The sequence below is a fragment of the Palaemon carinicauda genome, chromosome 8, assembly GCF_036898095.1.
Source record: "Palaemon carinicauda isolate YSFRI2023 chromosome 8, ASM3689809v2, whole genome shotgun sequence".
Taxonomy (NCBI): Eukaryota; Metazoa; Arthropoda; class Malacostraca; order Decapoda; family Palaemonidae; genus Palaemon; species Palaemon carinicauda.
In genome coordinates, this window is record NC_090732.1 from 153,733,063 (window position 1) to 153,751,210 (window position 18,148).

At 36.5% G+C, this 18,148-nt stretch overlaps 1 protein-coding gene across 1 annotated transcript in view; it reads right to left on the reverse strand.

Moving 5' to 3' along the window:
* AP-2mu (adaptor protein complex 2, mu subunit) overlaps positions 1 to 18,148 on the reverse strand; it is a 60,173-nt gene that overhangs the window by 12,549 nt on the left and 29,476 nt on the right. Inside the window, exons 3-8 of the mRNA XM_068379175.1 lie at positions 14,341 to 14,424; positions 14,040 to 14,118; positions 13,680 to 13,795; positions 9,726 to 9,828; positions 8,412 to 8,525; positions 6,557 to 6,701 (exon numbers count right to left, since the gene is read on the reverse strand). Coding sequence (XP_068235276.1) covers positions 6,557 to 6,701; positions 8,412 to 8,525; positions 9,726 to 9,828; positions 13,680 to 13,795; positions 14,040 to 14,118; positions 14,341 to 14,424 — 641 coding nt within the window. The remainder of the gene's footprint in view (positions 1 to 6,556; positions 6,702 to 8,411; positions 8,526 to 9,725; positions 9,829 to 13,679; positions 13,796 to 14,039; positions 14,119 to 14,340; positions 14,425 to 18,148) is intronic.

An 18,148-nucleotide genomic window follows, 5' to 3' on the forward strand; every position in this document is an offset into this window, starting at 1 on the left:
CCCTGAAGCTTTAAGAACTAAGAATAACCTCTTCTATCAAATATATCTCTGAAAGGTTCACAATTTCTTATTGCAAAATGTGAGCTTTCACTGTACTTCTAAGATAACTATGATATACAACTGGCTCTCTGGACAAGGAAGGATTTGAGGTTAGAGGAATTTTTATTTTTACTACAACTAGTACCTACAGATCAGGATGAAGGTTTTCCAAAGCTTGATAGAAATGGGAAAGTTTTCTCCCATTCACTGGGATTCTACCGGTACGGAATGTCATACAGGTCTTCAAGTTAGGTTGACAATACTTTCAGAATATCTACTAGAGAGGAATCTTGATTACAACTGGTATAAAAGGAACTCCTAAGCAAGAATTCTAGGAAGATTGAAGCATCAGTTTGAGTTCTGGTATCCCCCAAGCAAAAACTTATTCTTTCTACAGCTACCATAAGTCCCAAAGTAGGGGAAGAAATTACAGAATGTTTTGCATTGCTGATACTTTTCACACCATTGAGGCACATGTATATTCTACTCTGGATTATCCTTGAATTAAAAGCAAGCTTTGAACTTGAAAAATACTTATCCATGGAAGCGAGATATTTTCCCTTCTCACAAAGGTTATTTAAACAGTCCTGTCTTCGTGCAAACTAACAAATCCGGAGGAAGACATCTTAGAATGCAGTAAAACCTATCACAATCATCCGTTCTCAAATTGATGGGACAAAGAGACTGAAATAACTAAGAGACCCTGGTGATTTTCTTCTTACCAATAACTACTAGAGGCATGTGTGTGTGTGTTGAAAGGAAAACTGAAAAATTGTATTTTTAAATTTTACAGGTGAATGTCAATAAACAGTTTCTAGAGAATATGTATATCAGGAGGTGGTTCATAGAAATAATCCCATTACAATAAGTTCTTTGAATTCTCACAACCAAATACTTTGTGATTTCTAGCAAATACTATTCACTTACATACCTTGCAAAAAGTTCATACTGTACAGTACTTATCAGCAAAATTAAATATTAGTTATCAAAGTACTGTACTTTTATTGAACATCACAAAACTATTTTCCTCCTAATTTCAAAGCTAGCTGAGCTTGTCAGGAGAAAAGACTTAATTTTTCAATTCACAAAAATAAAAGTGTGATCTGCAAGTTTTTTTTTTTTCAAAGTACTGTATCATGAACAAATTTAAATCTCACAACAGCCTGTAAAAAAAACAAATATCACAATAGTGTACTTTCTTGGAAACCTTCCTATATGTTTAATTTTGATAGATAAACAAATTGGTCATGAAAGGCAATGTTATTACTCTGCAACACAAATTTACTTCCATTCGATGCAATCCCAGTCATCTAGAAAAAACATATAAGCAAACAAGAAAAAATAATTTAATACAGTACACCATACATGCTACACTAAAAATCCAAATTCTAAACAAGTAATTTATACTTTTCCTAGACACAAAGATAAGTCCTTTAAAATAGGGAATGCCTTCAGCAGAATTGGAACAGCCATCAAAATCCTTAAAAAAAGGTAGTTCTCCCTGCTCCTGAAGCACACTCCAAAAGCCCAAACCAGGGGGCATATACCCAAAAGCTTCAGCGAATGGCAAATTCAACGAGGAGCAAAAAGTACAAAACAGTCTCTCCAGGTTTGTCATAGGTGTTGCCCACCTTAATGGGAGGCAAAGAATCTACATTAGGAAAATAGGGATAATTTAACAATTATGCCTCTAGGATTCAGAGTGAATGGATTTAGCTATACACAGATACAGCATCCAGCTTACACTCACATTCTTTCTTCATTTCAACAACAGTAAGCCAATATCAACATTCAAAGTAAAAAGTGTAAGAAAAAGCTTAAAAGGCCTCAATAGGATGCAGTAGCATAACTGTACTTCTTGTGGCCGAGCAGGAGTGTGTGGGGAGGCTACTCTCCTCTGCTCACCACCTGTCTTTGACTACTGTCAGCCCTCCATATCCGGGGGATCTTTCTTCACGATTTCGCTCTTTCACGATTCAGAGAACCGTACAGTATAACCTTTTAAATAAAAAAATCACGTTCACGGGTTTGCAAGATTTCGAACAGCCCACACTACTTTGCACCCGGCTCGCTTCGCGCCACCTCCCTCTCCGCCCCGCACAACATCCCGTCTCACACTGACTCTGCATCAGTCTTGCATTGTCTCTCCTCATGTGTGCAGCTCCTGCTCTGGTCCTTTTTGAGCAGAATCCCATTTTCATGTAAAAAGTTATGTACAGTATTTGTATACAGTAGTACATACTTCTGTACTGTTTATAATCTCACTACAAGGTAATGTACTGTAGATGTGTGATTCCCTACAGTACTAAACAAGAAAGGACACATCAGGAGTTGCATTATGCTTCAACACTGCATAGAACTTTGTATAGAAATGGTTAGTGGTCTTTGTATAAAATATGTAGACTCAGTTAATCTTAAATACAGTATCATTATGTACATATTCCATAGTACAGTAATACAGTAACGTATAGTATTGCTTCTCAACTATGCTGTAGAGTACTGTACGTAAATTACTACTGTATTCTACATCATAGAAATGTAGGCTACATGTGCAGCGTGTTGTCACACAGTGCTATTCGTCCAAATGAAATCAGTTAAGCTGTGTTAGTACTGTGTTTGTACTTCGTTCAAGAACCCAACATAATTGTTCAGTGGCTAGTTTCCTCTCAGTAAGGGTAAAAGAGACTCTTCAGCTATGGTAAGCAGCTCTTCTAGGAGAAGGACATGCCAAAATCAAACCATTGTTCTTTGCTCTTGGGTGGTGCCATAGTGTCCGTAACATGGCCTTCCACTGTCTTCGATTGAGTTTTCTTGATTGGGGGCACATTCGGGCGTGCTGTTCTATCTTCTATTCCTCTTGTTATTTATGTTTAAGTTTTTATAGTTTATATGTGAAGAATCTAATTTAATGTTATTACTGTACTTAAAATATTTTATTTTGATTGTTTATTCTTCTCTTGTAGTGTTACGTACAGTACTGTACTGTAGCCTTACCTTGTATGGTACGCAATGTATATGTGTGCACATGGACTGTTCACTTATAAAAATGTGTTCATTCATTTACAAAATACTTATAGTGTGATAAAAACCAAGTAAACACATTATTAGGTAGTATTTGGTGTGTTAGTCAACAGCGCGTAGGCAATGAGCAGTGAGCTAGTAGGGTTAGGAGTTATCCCTACCCAGGGCAGCGGTATTCGCGGATTGTCGGTCTTCGCAATTGCCTCTGTTACCTAACACCCACAAATAAGAAGGGCTGACTGTACCTAGATAACAATTTCAAAGGCCAATCTGATTCCGCTGAGGTCTTTCCCTAATTTGAAGGACAAAAGGTTTGCATATACATATAATCAAACAAAGCAAAGCTGATTAAAATATACTTTTGTCATAGGAAAATCAATTATAAGAGAAGGCTTATGCTTGCAAAAGTAGACTTCACTTAAAACCTACATTTAAGATTTAAGATTAACAGAAAAAAAAAATTAGTTAGTGATACGTGAAGAAGATCAAAACCAGCTTAGGTTAGTATCCTCCCCCTTCACCTGAACTATCAATACTTACTTGGAGGTTCCAGAGCAATGTTGCACATGCACAAAGTATTCCAGTATTGAAGAATACAAGTAAAATTCCTGATGAACTTTGTTACAAAAGTGGAGAATAAGAAAGGAAACATCACACCTTTTCTGTAATCACCATATGCTGTGTAGTACCTTATACAGATTTAAAAAATTCTTATTCAATGTTTCTTTAACCAAGAAAAAAATTAGTCAAAACACATTCCTAAAAGACCCAACAGAGCAATAAAAAATTAAAGATGGGGAAAATAAAAAAAAAAAAAAAAAAAAAAAAAAAACGGATAAATGTAATGTATCTAAATTCTAAAAGCTATAAGCCAAAAACAAAACATTCCATTACTTGTTAAATTCCCACACTACACTAATCATCACCTTCCTAAAAGCCGGCTAAATTACAAGAGTATGCCCTCAAAATTATGCAGTACTGTACCTGGTTACACTTATTCTTTATGACAAATATATCTCCTACATTTCAATTTTACTTCATCGAACCGAGACCAAAAACCCCACTTAATTGCAATGATAACTTTTCCTAAGTTTAATGAAAGCATCTACAGGTCCCTTAAATTATGATAAGATTAAGAGTAATCCTGTCTTGGTACCTAATAAAAACCAGTCTAGGTAATTATAACATGTAGCTGGCGAGGAAGACTGAAAACCAATTCCACCAAATTTTATCATTTGTTAGCTTTCGAAAGATTTTTTATTTCAATGGAAAAAACAAATTTAGAAAGAAATGATGTAAGAATATGATATAGAACCAAGTTAAGAAGATCACTTAGAAATAACAGAGGAAGAACTACATAAAAAAAAAAAAAAAAAATTGACATGACTCTCTTTGGAAAGGAAAGAGATTATGCACAGCAAAACTGGAATCGAATCAGACGGTTAAATCATGAAAAGTTCAATAAATACACAGCCACATATCATAAAAACTTAAACAGACAGACTCTTGAAATCACACAAAAGACAGCACAGAAAGTTCTATACAGTTTCTATTGACCACTTGTTTTGAGTTTAACTACTTTTCTCTTACATTATTCCAAATCTCACAACTATTTGGAGAACATGTCTTTGGGCAAGGACTACCTTTTCTTTATAAACGTGACAAGCTGGTGTTAAACAGATTTGCAATATCCTACTATTGAACATTTATTACAATGTGTATTTATAATAAAGAATACATAAAAATGTCTTCCTTACATTACACTAATGTAACAGAATTCCTCTTTCATTGCCTTGATTACTACCTAAATAGGTTTAAAATCTTATTTTCAAAGATCCTTAACACTAACAATTAGCCAGCGACTTCAAATCCCCTAATAACTTATATTTTATAATAAAAATTATGCAATTCACCATTTGATCCTTTTTACATCCAATGACCATAATGACTTTATGCAAGGATTCTTTTCTAAGCATTCTTCTACTCTTTTATGCACCTTAACTTCATTGTAAATAATCTATACCTTTCCTTTACTATTACTAAGCAACATTGTATTATTCACAAAGTTAAACCTTTCTCCCTATCATTTGCCAACTTGAAAATCTCCCAGTTTTTCACCGTTGCAAAAACTTCATTTTCACTGCTAACACTTTTAATCACAGATTACCTTCTGAACAAAGCATCCCTAACTTCACGATAAAAAAAAACCATACGAGTTTTAACAAAAAGGGCATTATTAATATCAAACTTTAAATAAAGAAGAAAAAGAAATATAATAAGGAGTTGTAACAAAAAATAGACCAGTAATAGTTTCCAGCAGACTAACTTACACTGTTGATGATGAAATAAAATGATTTAACAATGTTATTGAGTTTGAACTTCAAAACTCTGAAAGGGAACATATACAGTGGGGCTAGAAAAATGCTGAAATTAACCTACCATTAGCTATAATTTTCTACTGAGACTTGCACAAATGTGATTTAAGAGTTAGCATTTAGAAAAGGTCAAAGTAGACCATCACAAACTTGATACTCTCCATACCATATAATCGTACCGATTAATACTCCAAGGCCATTCATTAACTCTTTAACCTAGAATCCTTAAAAAAATAAAAAGATTCCTAGTTGTGAAAGAACAAACAACTGAAGTAGCCTGGAGAAAGAACACTTGTAAGGCAAGTTTGAAAAAAATAACCATTACTACTATTTGTGAAAAAGGGCACATGCCAATGCTGAAGCCCTTAATATTGCAAGTAACGTAACATATATTTCCAAACTATATTAAAACAGAGATATGAACATAACAGAAAATCCCCAAATATATGAAAACTGATATGAATATACCAAAATCCCAAACTATATGGAAACAGATATGTGAATATACCAGAAAATCCCAAACTACAGTATATGAAAACAAAGATATGAATATACAAGAAAATCGCAAACTATATGAAAACAGATATGAATATACCGAAAAATCCCAAACTATACGAAAAAGATATGAATATACCAGAAAATCCCAAAATATATGAAAACAAATATGAATATGCCAAAAAATCCCAAACTATTTAAAAACAGAGATATGAATATACCAAAAGTCAAAAGGACCGATATACTTTCTAATAGCAACAAATCTTTTCATCTCTAGATGACACACTGATATGAAAAATAAAGTACTGTTCCATACATGTTTAATGTGTAACTTGACTCCATTGATCCAATGAAACAGTTCCCTTTGCTCGTAGTAAACTTACCCTCTAGTGTATCTAAGAAATAAAGTTACATTACTGTACTGTGGTTGTGTTTTGACATGTGTAGTCTTGAAATAATGAAAAAAAATTACAATTTCTACTAAGAACACTGCAAAGTTCAGAATAAGCTTTAATCATGCAAAACAAAACAAGTCCAAATATTATATCTCAAGCAAGAAAAAAAAAAAAGTAAAAATTACAAATAACTGAAATATTATTTTTCAACCTACCGGTAAACTAACTTACCTCATGAGTTCAAATTCACCATCTGGTGGAATGAAAGAAATAGAGTGTTCGGTTTCAAACTTTGAAAGTTTGACACACTGATGGAACTGACAATCATCAATGGCAATGCTTGTCTTTGCTGACCGTTGAGTTTCATCAGCTGACCCTGTAACAACAAAAAAAAAAAATAATAATAATTCCTTGATTTCTTAGCCCTTACTGATCAGCAATAAAATGTCTAGTAATATGATAAATAATCTAATAAGAAACTAACTAATAATATGATAAGTAATCTAAAAAGAAATTATTTCCATTAACACTACAGTACTTCCAGTATTCCAAGATTGCTCTGGTGGGGGTAAATACATATCTTTGTTATGACAAAAGCACAACCTTGGAAGAACATGTTCAAGTGGAAATATCCTAAACTGAAGTGATATGGTTTCAAATATACTGTAATTTACTAGGCTATCTCTTTTCACTAGAAAACAAATCCATTCATAAAAATCAAATTTGGCAAACTTTTTTTTATCTCTGCTGCCAAACTTGATTTATAGTACCGGGTATTTAGCTCTTCGGTGCTCGATTATAAAACTTAGGAAATTATCTATATAGTGTTATAACAAAACTATTTTCTCAGTTTTCATACTGTCATGTTATCTTCTAAATTTGACATTTACATTCAACTGCGCGATTTTCACATTTATAGGTTCCCACAAATTATTATTTTTTTTTTCCTCAAGTTTTGGACATAGCTTTCCCCTATTCCAAACAGAATAGCACCTATGAATATAGTTTGTTTCCTCGCCTTCAGCTACAGCTTGTTTGTATTTGGCAGTATATTTTCTTGATCTTTTCTCCATAGCAAACAAGGGTATGATGTAAAAATGTCAGTCTTGAGCTACTTTGTAACAAATACGGGAATTATTTACTAACGTACGGCGACTGAAATACAGGCAAAACAACTGCTATCAGATTCAATTTTTATTGTTATTGTGGCTGTATTATGAAGTTATATACTTTTATTACAATCTTTTTTTCACCTATTGAAATTGAAGATGGGATAAAAAAATGGAGTAAAGGAGGTTAATCAATTGTAATTTTGTTGCTCAAAAATGATCTTGCATTATCCAAGAGATATTTGATAAAACCACGTTTTATGGAGAATATTTAGGGGTCGCACAATATGATCCATTGTTTTGTTTCATTGTTGATGTCGGCTACCCCCCAAAATTGGGGGAAGTGCCTTTGGTATATGTATATGTATGTGTATGTACAATATGCCAGATCGGCTGTGACACGAGTACATACAGTATTTGTATTATCAGGCTTCTAATCAATCATCATTATCAATTCCTCCTAGGCCTATTGAGAACTATTGACATAGGCCTATTGACACAAAGGGTCTTGATTAGATTTCCCCAGATGTGTCTGCATCTCGAGCTTTTAATTCAATGCTTCTCCATTCACCATCATCTACTAGTCCTAACTATGTAGGCCTGGGTCTTCCAACTCTTCTAGTGATGTGTAAAACCCTGTTAAAAGTTTGGTGAACTAATCTTTTTAGGGGAGTGCAAATAGCATGCCTAAATCATCTCTATCTACCCCTCACCATGATCTCATCCACATTTGGCACTCGAGTAATCTCTTATAGTTTCAATTCTAATCCTGTCCTACCATTTAACTCTCTTTGAGGACTTTGTTCTTAAATCTTCTAAATCTATTGGATATAGTTTCATTGTCATATCATGACTCATGTTCATACTGTAACACAGATCTTACTAAAATGATATATAGCCCAATTTTTATATGTAATTTCATGCAATTTTATTTCCAATTTTTGTTTAATCTAATCGATAATTCATAAAAATATTACCTCTCTTAGCATCCATCACAATCTTATCGTTAATTCCAAACTTGCACTCTGGCATCCCCGAAAGGTAACTCTTCATCACAACTTTGCCGGCTACATGAGCTGATAATACTTGGCCTGTTACAAAAAGGAAAAAGGAATAAATAGTAACCTCAACAGTAATGAAGATCATTGAGGGAGTACAAAAATTTATAAAAATATTTTTGTACCATTACTCAATATAAACAAACTTCTGTAAGAGTATATTACATGTGTAGATTTATTGCGACTTCACCAGAAGATTTCCACTTCAATTTCATTACTTTAATCTTACACTGCATTATAAAAAATCCCTCAATTTTAAGTTATATTTGCATCCTAACTTTTCAATCAATTTTAAATTTTTAAAGATCTTTAAAACCCTTATCATCATGTACATAAAACACATTCTTGAAGCATCCAAATAGAAGAGTTGAAATTACAAAATATTGGAATGCAAAAATATTTTTTGAAAAATACAGATTTCACCAAAATTAGTAGAAATTACAATTCATAAATTATAAAGTTTTCATGTCCTTTATCTATCAATAAATAAGGAAATAATAATACAGAAAACATTTCTCAAGATGGCTGTAAAAGATTCAAGTTTGATTTAAACAACAAAAGAAGGTTCTGTTTTTTTTTTTTTTTTTTTTTTTTTTTTTTTTGTACTATCACCAAAGGGCAACACCACAGATATCAATTGACCTGAAAGAGGGTTGGAGAAAATTATCAAATCACAAAATATACAAAAACAAAACACAACATACTGTACCATGTACCAAGGAAGTGGGCATGACTAGGGTATATTGAAAAGCTTATTTTGTGCAATTTGGACACGAAATACAGACTTGAAACTTATATCTGAGAATATTGTATGCCTAAAAACAAAAATGGATTGAAAAAATAAAGTGTTCAGTCCTCTATGAGAAACAGAAATGATCATTGCTGATCTCCTCTATATATCTGTTTCATTCACTTTTCCAATACAAAGACACTGTACTGTTGCCAATACAGTATCTCTCTCAACAATTTATGATTCTTTCATAAATAAAATATATAAAAAAGTAGAAATAATAGAAGTATCTTTTCCTACTAATCTATAACAGTACAGTAGTGACTTTTGATTATCTGAGAAAGTATTATTTAATGACAATCTCTCAACAATTTTCAAATAAAATTATGAAGCCTTGACAGTACTGTTACTTAAATCTATAAACCTTCAGGAAACCATTTTGAAAAATACAAAAGGATCAAAATTAACTTCTTTTGTAAATAGCACAAGGAACTGATGATTACCTTGGGGAGACATAAGCAGGTTAACATATTCAATAACATCGAGGAAGAGCTCATTACGGCGATACTTGATACCTTCCCGACGCCAACCTATCTGCCCTGTAACCTGTTGACAGATAAAATTAGTGGTCTAGTTAAACTATCAAATAACAATAAGAAAATGTAAAGAAAATAAAACTAAACCAAAGTCAAGACTTCTGACCAATTAGTTGAGGGGAATAAATTAAATTTTCATAGGAGCTTAAACCAATACCATGTTAGCCCTTTTACCCCCAAAGGACGTACTGGTACGTTTCACAAAACACATCCCTTTACCCCCATGGACGTACCGATACATCCCTGCAAAAAAATGCTATTTACAATTTTTTTTTTTTTATTTTTTGATAATTATTTGAGAAAATTCAGGCATTTTCCAAGAGAATGAGACCAACCTGACCTCTCTATGACAAAAATTAAGGCTGTTAGGGCAATTTGAAAAAAAATATACTGCAAAATGTGCTTGAATAAAAAATAACCCTTGGGGGTTAAGGGTTGGAAATTTCCAAATAGCCTGGGGGTAAAAGGGTTAGAAAATGAAAGACCAGCACCCTTCACTAGCCCTTATTCTCATAAAACTTGAATAAGATAGTGTATTTTATACTATGTAAATCAATAATGACAATGGACTAATACAATACAGATAAATAACATCAAGGGAATGTGGCTTCAAACATCCTATTTACACTTGTTGGCATCTCTTTACATGAAATATATCTTAACCCTGATTGAGGCGTACTGTACAATGTAGTATACTCATTTACGCCTATGAACCTCCCCTGATGCTAATATTGGTTCTTTAGAAGCTTGTTTTAATAGACATTTACCAATAAAAAATATTTCCCATTTTCTTTCCCTTCAATAAATACATGCTCTAGGAAGGAAAGTTCTAGTGGTATAGTGGTAATTGACATGCCAATGTCTTTGTCTCTTCAGTTCTCAGCTGTGCTGGTAGTGATCAGACCTCTCCAGATTATTTACGTATTATGGCACATTAAGCCGTCTTCCCTTGGTTTTGTTAGCAATTACTGCATGGCGTGTGTACGGGAATTATTTCTAGATCATTATCTGTACTGTGATTTAAATAACCATCGTGAATGAAGAGTGAGTTTCCTTCACTGTATCTCATTGAAAAGCAAGGTTCAATGGCTGTCGATCAAGTTAACAGTTCAAACTGTAAATGAAATTTGCCATTAGTTCAGAGGAAAAGCCAAGACAGACTAGGCTAGGCCTAGTTGATTATAGTGGAGATGGCAACAGTAATGACATCACCATTGTCAATTCACATTTTATCAGCCAACTTTTGATGTTTATGAGCTTCATTAGCTCTAATCATTGCTAGTATTCTTTGATAAAAAGTAAGAAATCATGTAAATCCTCTTAAAAGCAGTACTGTAATTCTGATCCTACCTGACCCATTGCCAAACCTAACTCCCTCCCCAACTTGAATCTAGTGTTAATAGAGTTTCTTTCAGTAAGGGTTCTGAAAGTTTCCTGTGCATTACAGATTTGAAAGCCTCTCACAGAGCTGCAAATTCTTCAACTACTTTAGATCCTTCTTCTGCTATATCTTTGCAAGCCACAATCCTAGTCACTATATGACGACTCGATTGTGAGCCTAAAGTCAGATCCTTATATACCTCCAGTTGCTAAAATAAGTGCTCCTAAACAACTTTCTATTACTTAATGTGGATGGCATGACATATCGTATTATTCCCTTAAATCTTGACGGGGTGAATGAAATTTCAACTCGAGTATATCATTTTCAAGACGTTTCAGTCGAGTGTGCACCATCCGCTTGCAAGATCCGCCACTAACTCATCATGGGTTAAGTATAGCAGAGAAAATTAATGGATATCAAATGATACCCGAGATACTATAAAAAGGAGACAAAGGCAGACATTGATTATTTAAAGTTTTTGAAGTAATGAAAATTACAAGGTAGAGCCTGCTAAGTATTCCAGTATTGATAGTAAAAAAAAAAAACCAAGCCAGGAATGACTGGAGAGAATATTTAGATAGGAAAGCAGATGAGGCTGACAAAGCTATGAATTCAGGGAGTGGCTATGGAGTAAGAATTCTCGATAGAATTATTAACGACATCTCTATGGGGGCAACAAAAAAGAAGCATACACTTATCAAAAAGAGAGATGGATATGTTATAACAACAGAGGATGAAGAAAGGTAATATTGGATGGGCCACTTTAGTCAGGTCATGATTAAGATCAGATACAAAGGGAATAATTTGATTGATATACCTGAAGCTGATGAAGACCTTGATGTGCCCCTGAATGAATTTAGTGTGTTTGAGTTCGAAGCTATCATTAAAAAAACTCATATGGAAGTCCCTGGTTACAATGGAATAACTGCCGAGATACCGACTGAAAATGAAGTGACCCCCACAATACTTGCAAGATTATTTTTTAGAATGTGGCATAAAGAGGCAAAATCTGATGAATGGGAGTTAGTAATGTTGGCAAAAATGGTAATAAAAGGAGATTGACTGATTTCAATCATTACAGAGGCATCACACTTTACATCAATTGTCATGAATATATATACAGTAGTATGCTTATTCTAGAGACTACAGAGAAAGATTGATGAAAAGCTGAGAGATGAACAAGCAGGATTTATGAAAGGTAGAAGTTGTACAAGCCAAATTTTCATTTTGAGACATGTTGTACAGCAATGTGTAAGATATAAAAATCCACTTTCGATGGCATTTGTGGACTATGAAAGAGCCTATGATAGTTTGCACCGGCCAATTTGTTGGAGAGTCCTGCGTTATTATGGAATTTCTCTTTGATTAAGTCTGTTCATGAGCATTGCAATGCATAGTTAATGTTATGGAGTCCTATCAAATGAATTTCCAGTGAACAGTGGAATACTCCAAGGGAATGTGTTGTCAACTATGTTGCTTATCCTCCTCATGGATTTTGTAATGAGTAGAACAGTTGGAAATGCGAAGCAGCCCCCATATTATACGGGCAACAAACCAAGAGAACAGCCTATTCTCACTCGGTTCAAGTAGTCAAGCCTACGATACAGAGTTCAGCCTGTGATACAGAAAGATGACAAAAAGAAAACAGAGGCAATCCTTGAAAATGAGGAATTATCTCCTTTTCAATCCTATGTAACCCTCAGAGTGGTGGATAGGATTTATATATCACTGTCTCAGATTCATAAAAAGGCTATCAACTCCCGTTCCCATTAATTCCTTAAGCCTTCTAATATAATGCAGATGTGCCGATTTGTACTTAACACTTCTGTATCCTATAAATAATTACCAGTACCTGAAAGTTCTCAAATCCATATAAAACTTCCCCTTATTTTGTTATAAATTTCTGAACTCCACCATCAATTGCTTGCATTTCACAGATCTTGGGAAATTTCCTCAATATCAGTAACACTGATCACATTTGTAACTATGACAGATGTAGAAACAATGACAGCCTTCTTTTTTTTTCTTTATAATTTTCTTACCTATCATCTCTACAGAATATTTTCATGTATTGGTATTCTCCATGCCCAAAGAAAATTACTCAGTGCAAATTTAGATATTCCTGAAGAAGTACATTTTTTTTCCCGATTTAAGTAATCTTAAATGAATTACATTAGAAAGGAGGGACCGTTCTCATCCACTGATGCACAGTCAGCCACATGCCCTACCATCCTCTTAAATCAAAACATGGTAATACCATTAATCAATGCATTCCATTAAACAAGTTTGAACTAAAGAGCTTACTTCAACCTTTCATTAAGACAACTCATGTTGGCAGAAGCAGGAATACATTTAGAGAAAATCAGCAGAGAATATTGAAACCATATAGCAATGCATATTAAAATTGTATACATGTATAATGAAAAAAAATCTTAATACATAATTAAGGTAATTCACTGGACAAAATAAATATGAAATACCTGGGATGTTATCTGAGACTGCTCTTCTTTGGTGGCAGTCTTTATACCCTGTTGAGTTATGAACGTCTTAAGGACACCAGTATCCGTGTTTTGGGGATAGCCAAAATCAAGAATCTCTGAAAAGTTAAAATATAATACATGAATGACTAAGTTGAAATGAATAATCAAAATACTTGAAACGGAATTTGACAATTACCCTGAAATATAGATTTATGAAATCTAATCTAGAAATACCATACAATGTAATATAGTTTTAGGCAGCAAGAAAACACTTAAGCCAACAAATTTCTTAAAGCACTTTTATGACAGGTATCTACAGCATATATTTCAGTGGTTCAATAAATGACTTGGCTACATTACCATCCAGCAATTCATAGATGAGAACAAAATTGTTCTTGACATTTTCTTCAGAAATTTTGCCAAAGTAGCTACTCATCACCTGAAATGACAATGGGAAAATCAATTCTCAAACCAAATCTTAAACAAATAAAAAGGCTAAAAGTCACAATAAAAGTTTCAGAACATGTCATGAGAACTCGGTGTAAAGGCAATTTTAGTTTCTAAATTGAGTAATCTAGAAATTTGCATAATTTTTCAAGACAGACCCTTACTGTAATATACTGTATCTTCAATTCTTACTACAATTCAAATTTTTTCTTACCTCCAGCATCTTGATAAGAAACTCGAACACCTGTGAAGCATTAACATTTTGCTTGGTGACTGCTGCAACCCAGATATTAGCTCGCTGTTGAAAAAACAATTTGTTTCAAGATTTAATATTCTTAAGCACAGTATTGCATACCATACAAAATTATACAAGATACTGTATCTACAATACAGTGTTTACTGTACTTTAAAAGCTGTATAAAAATATCACCATAATTAACACAATAGATTTTGCACAACCATCTGTATGCTTCTTAAAAGTTGAAGTAAATCCCAGTACAGTACTTATATTTGTTAAGAAATCACAGGAGGAATACTGTATTCAAAATTTCACAACAGATTAGTTCCCTCACCATTCATAGTAAAAAGATATTTTTCAAATTAAATGTATTATTTCCATGCTTTATCAAGATTCATATGCCATTTCTTCTAACAATGAAGAGATTCTAAAATCCCAAATATGCCTCTACATCAATGCCTTCGCACCATTTTGTCTCAAGGAAAAAGTGATTGGAACAGCCATCCTCACACCCAATCTCCAAATGACTCTTGGTAGCAACGAAATGGACATACGTAGAGTTGTACCTAGACCTTCCAAGTCTACTGGAAGAAGTTCCACGAGAGCTCTCAACTTGGTACGACCTCCTATGTTATCTGCACATGAAGATATACCACAGTGCAGTGGACTGGCTGTCTTTTCCCTGTTGGAGGTTATCCAGCATGGGTTGGGAGCAATACCAGGACCCTTTCATACAAAGGGTTCCCCTGACCTAGAAAATGGGAACCCTCGTGACTACGAGTATAACTTATACCCTGTGATAGGAGTCAGATGAGTTTCATACCTTACTTCCATTGACGAGTCCAGCCGAAACTGGTCACAGACTAGGATACCCAGATGGGAGGAAGAAGAAAGTAGCAGAAGATAGATGGATGTTCTTCTTAAACCTAGTGTAACTCAGAATCCTCGATCAATGGCTACTGTCCCCTGAAAGGGCACAAAGGTAGTTACAGCACCTGCTGACCTGCCACAATAGGTCCTATAGAAAAGGTGTTTAGAGACCTATGTGTCACATCTGATAAATAGTGAGAGGTGAATGTAGATTGGCGCTTCCAGACTCCAGCTCTTAAGATTTGGGAGATTGAGAAATTCTTCTTAAATGCCAGCGAGGCAGCCACTCCACTAACTTGATGGGCTTTGGGTTGAGCTGCCTCAGGGTCTCTGTGAATGGCTCTCGCAATAACCTTCTTGAGCCAGAAAGAGATGGTGTTGCGAGAGATTCTCTTCTTAACCTTGTTGGTACCGAGGAAGAGATGACGGAGGTGTGGTCTGAAAGGTCTGGTGCACTTCAGGTATTTCCTTAGCGCCCTGACTGGGCACAGTAGCAATTGGTCAGTATCCTGAGTTGCCCTATTGAGGCTGGAAAATTTAAATTCTCTAAACCTCTCATCGGCAGATGAAGGATTCTGGGTTTTGGCCACAAAACTTGGCACGAAGTTGAGAGAGACTTCCCCCCATCCTCTAGTATGGGTGACTTTGTAGGATAGACCGTGAAGTTCACTAACCCTTTTTGCTGAGGCCTAAAGCTACTAGGAAGACAGTCTTAAGGGTAAGGAAGAAATCAGAGGCCCTATTTAAGGGCTCATATGGAGGTCCCTTTAAGGAACGTAAGACCAGGGACACGTCCCAAGGTGGTGGTCTAACCCCCACTGGGGGGGGGGGGGGGGGGGGGGGGGGCGCAAGATCTCTCAAAACCTCGAATCAACAAGGTGATATCTTCTGAGGTGGAAAGGTCAACTCCTCTCAGTCTGCAGACGAGGCTTAAGGCTGAACGATAGCCCTTAATTGCCGAGACTGAAATGAGTTTCTCCTCCCTGAGGTAAACTAGGAAGTCTGCCACTAAAGGAAGAGAGGGATTGAGTGGAGACACGTCTCGCCCTCTACACCAAGCTGCAAACACTCTCCATTTTGCTTGGTAGAGGTTTGTGGAAGATTGGCGCAGGTGCCTGGAAATGTGTTCAGCCACCTTTCCTGAAAAGCCTCTGCTTCTGAGGAGAGACTGGACAGCCTCCAGGCGTGAAGTTTCAGGAAGTGGATTCCCCCGTGGGGGATACCACTGTGTGGCTGCGTCAATAGACGGGGTTCTGGAGGCAGGAACCTCGGCACTTGAACCAACAGGGAAAGAAGATCTGCGTACCACTCTCTGCTTGGCCAAGCCGGAGCTATTAGTGTTAGTTTGCAGTTCCGTGAGATCCTGAGTTTGTTGATCACCCTTCTGAGCAGGCAAAAGGGAGGGAAGGCATAAGCGTCCAGGTTGTCCCAGGAGTGTTGGAGGGCGTCCTGGATTGCTGCCTGATGGTCTGGAACTGGGGACCCGTAGCGGGGAAGTTTCGCATTCAGAGAGGTGGCGAACAGATCTATTGTGGGTAAACCCCACAAAGCTATTACTGTCTTCGCTACTCGAGGATCCAAAGACCATTCTCCACTCAGCACTTGGTGATGCCTGCTCGGCTGATCCACCACGATGTTTCTCCAGCCCAGAATAAACCTGGCTGAAAGAGAAATGTTGTGGCTTTCTGCCCACTGGCAGATCTGGACTGCTAACAGACAGAGGTCTCTTGCCAGAGTAACCCCTTGCTTGTTGATGTATGAGACGGCTGTGGAGTTGTCGCTCATCAGAACCACCTCTCGTCCATGTAGATCTTCTACAAAGAATTTTAGGCCTTTCCAGGCAGCTAGGTGGTTTATATGGAGAGACTTCTCTATCGGAGACCAAACTCCTGATGCTAATTTGGGGCCTAGGTGGGAACCCCATCCCCGTAGCGACGCGTCCGAAAAGAGTTTTAACTTCGGACTCGGGTTTTGGAGGGGAATGCCCTTTTAGGTGTTCTCTCTGGTCCACCACCAATGAAGATCTTGTAGCACCAGACTTGGGACCTCCACTGCCAAGAATGGGAAATCTGACTTTTGAGACCAATGGGTCTTCAGATGCCATTGGAGACTTCTCATTCTCGATCTCCCGCCTGGAACCAGTTTTTCCAGAGAGGCAAGATGGCCCAGAAGACACTGCCATGACTTGGCTGAAGGTGGTAGTGGAGACAAGAGATGGGCGATGGACTGATCCAGTCTCCGAAGCCTATCTTCCGACGGAAACACTCCCCCTGCCTGGGTGTTGATGGACATACCCAGATAGTTCAAGACTTGGGTCGGAGTTAAGCAAGACTTCTCTGCATTTACAAGGATCCCCTGATCCTTGCATAGATTCAGAAGTCTTCTCAGATGATCCAGAGCTAGTTTATGGGATCCTTGAGACTTCAAGGAACTTGTTTCCCCCGAGACCGCCTGTGAGACCTTCCTCAGACGGCCTGCAGTGTGAATAGACAAGGGAAGTTCGATTCTGGTCTTAGGGTTTGGTGGAGGACAACATAGCCGGTCTAAAGGTGGAGCGTCGGTATGGCGAGGTGGCAGGTGTAAATCTCCGAGACCTGAGATATTACACATCGTTCTTAGAGCTCTCAGATAGGCGGACTCTAAATCTTTTGACGGTTGTTCCTCCGAGGAATCTTCAGGTCGCGCTAATTCCTCGTGAGGGAGGGCGATCGAAGCCCGAATGTCTGAAGGTAACGACGAGGTAACATACTCCATTGCCGACAATCCAGAGGAAGGCAAAGCGTTGGTTGATGGCACCGCGCGCGCAAGGTCTTTCCTGGAAGTTGAAGGTTTAGGAGAAGGCGACCGAATTAACGGTACTGTCTCAATAAGAAAATGCGTTGATCGGCGGCCTAGCCTTTCTCCTCTGTTCTCA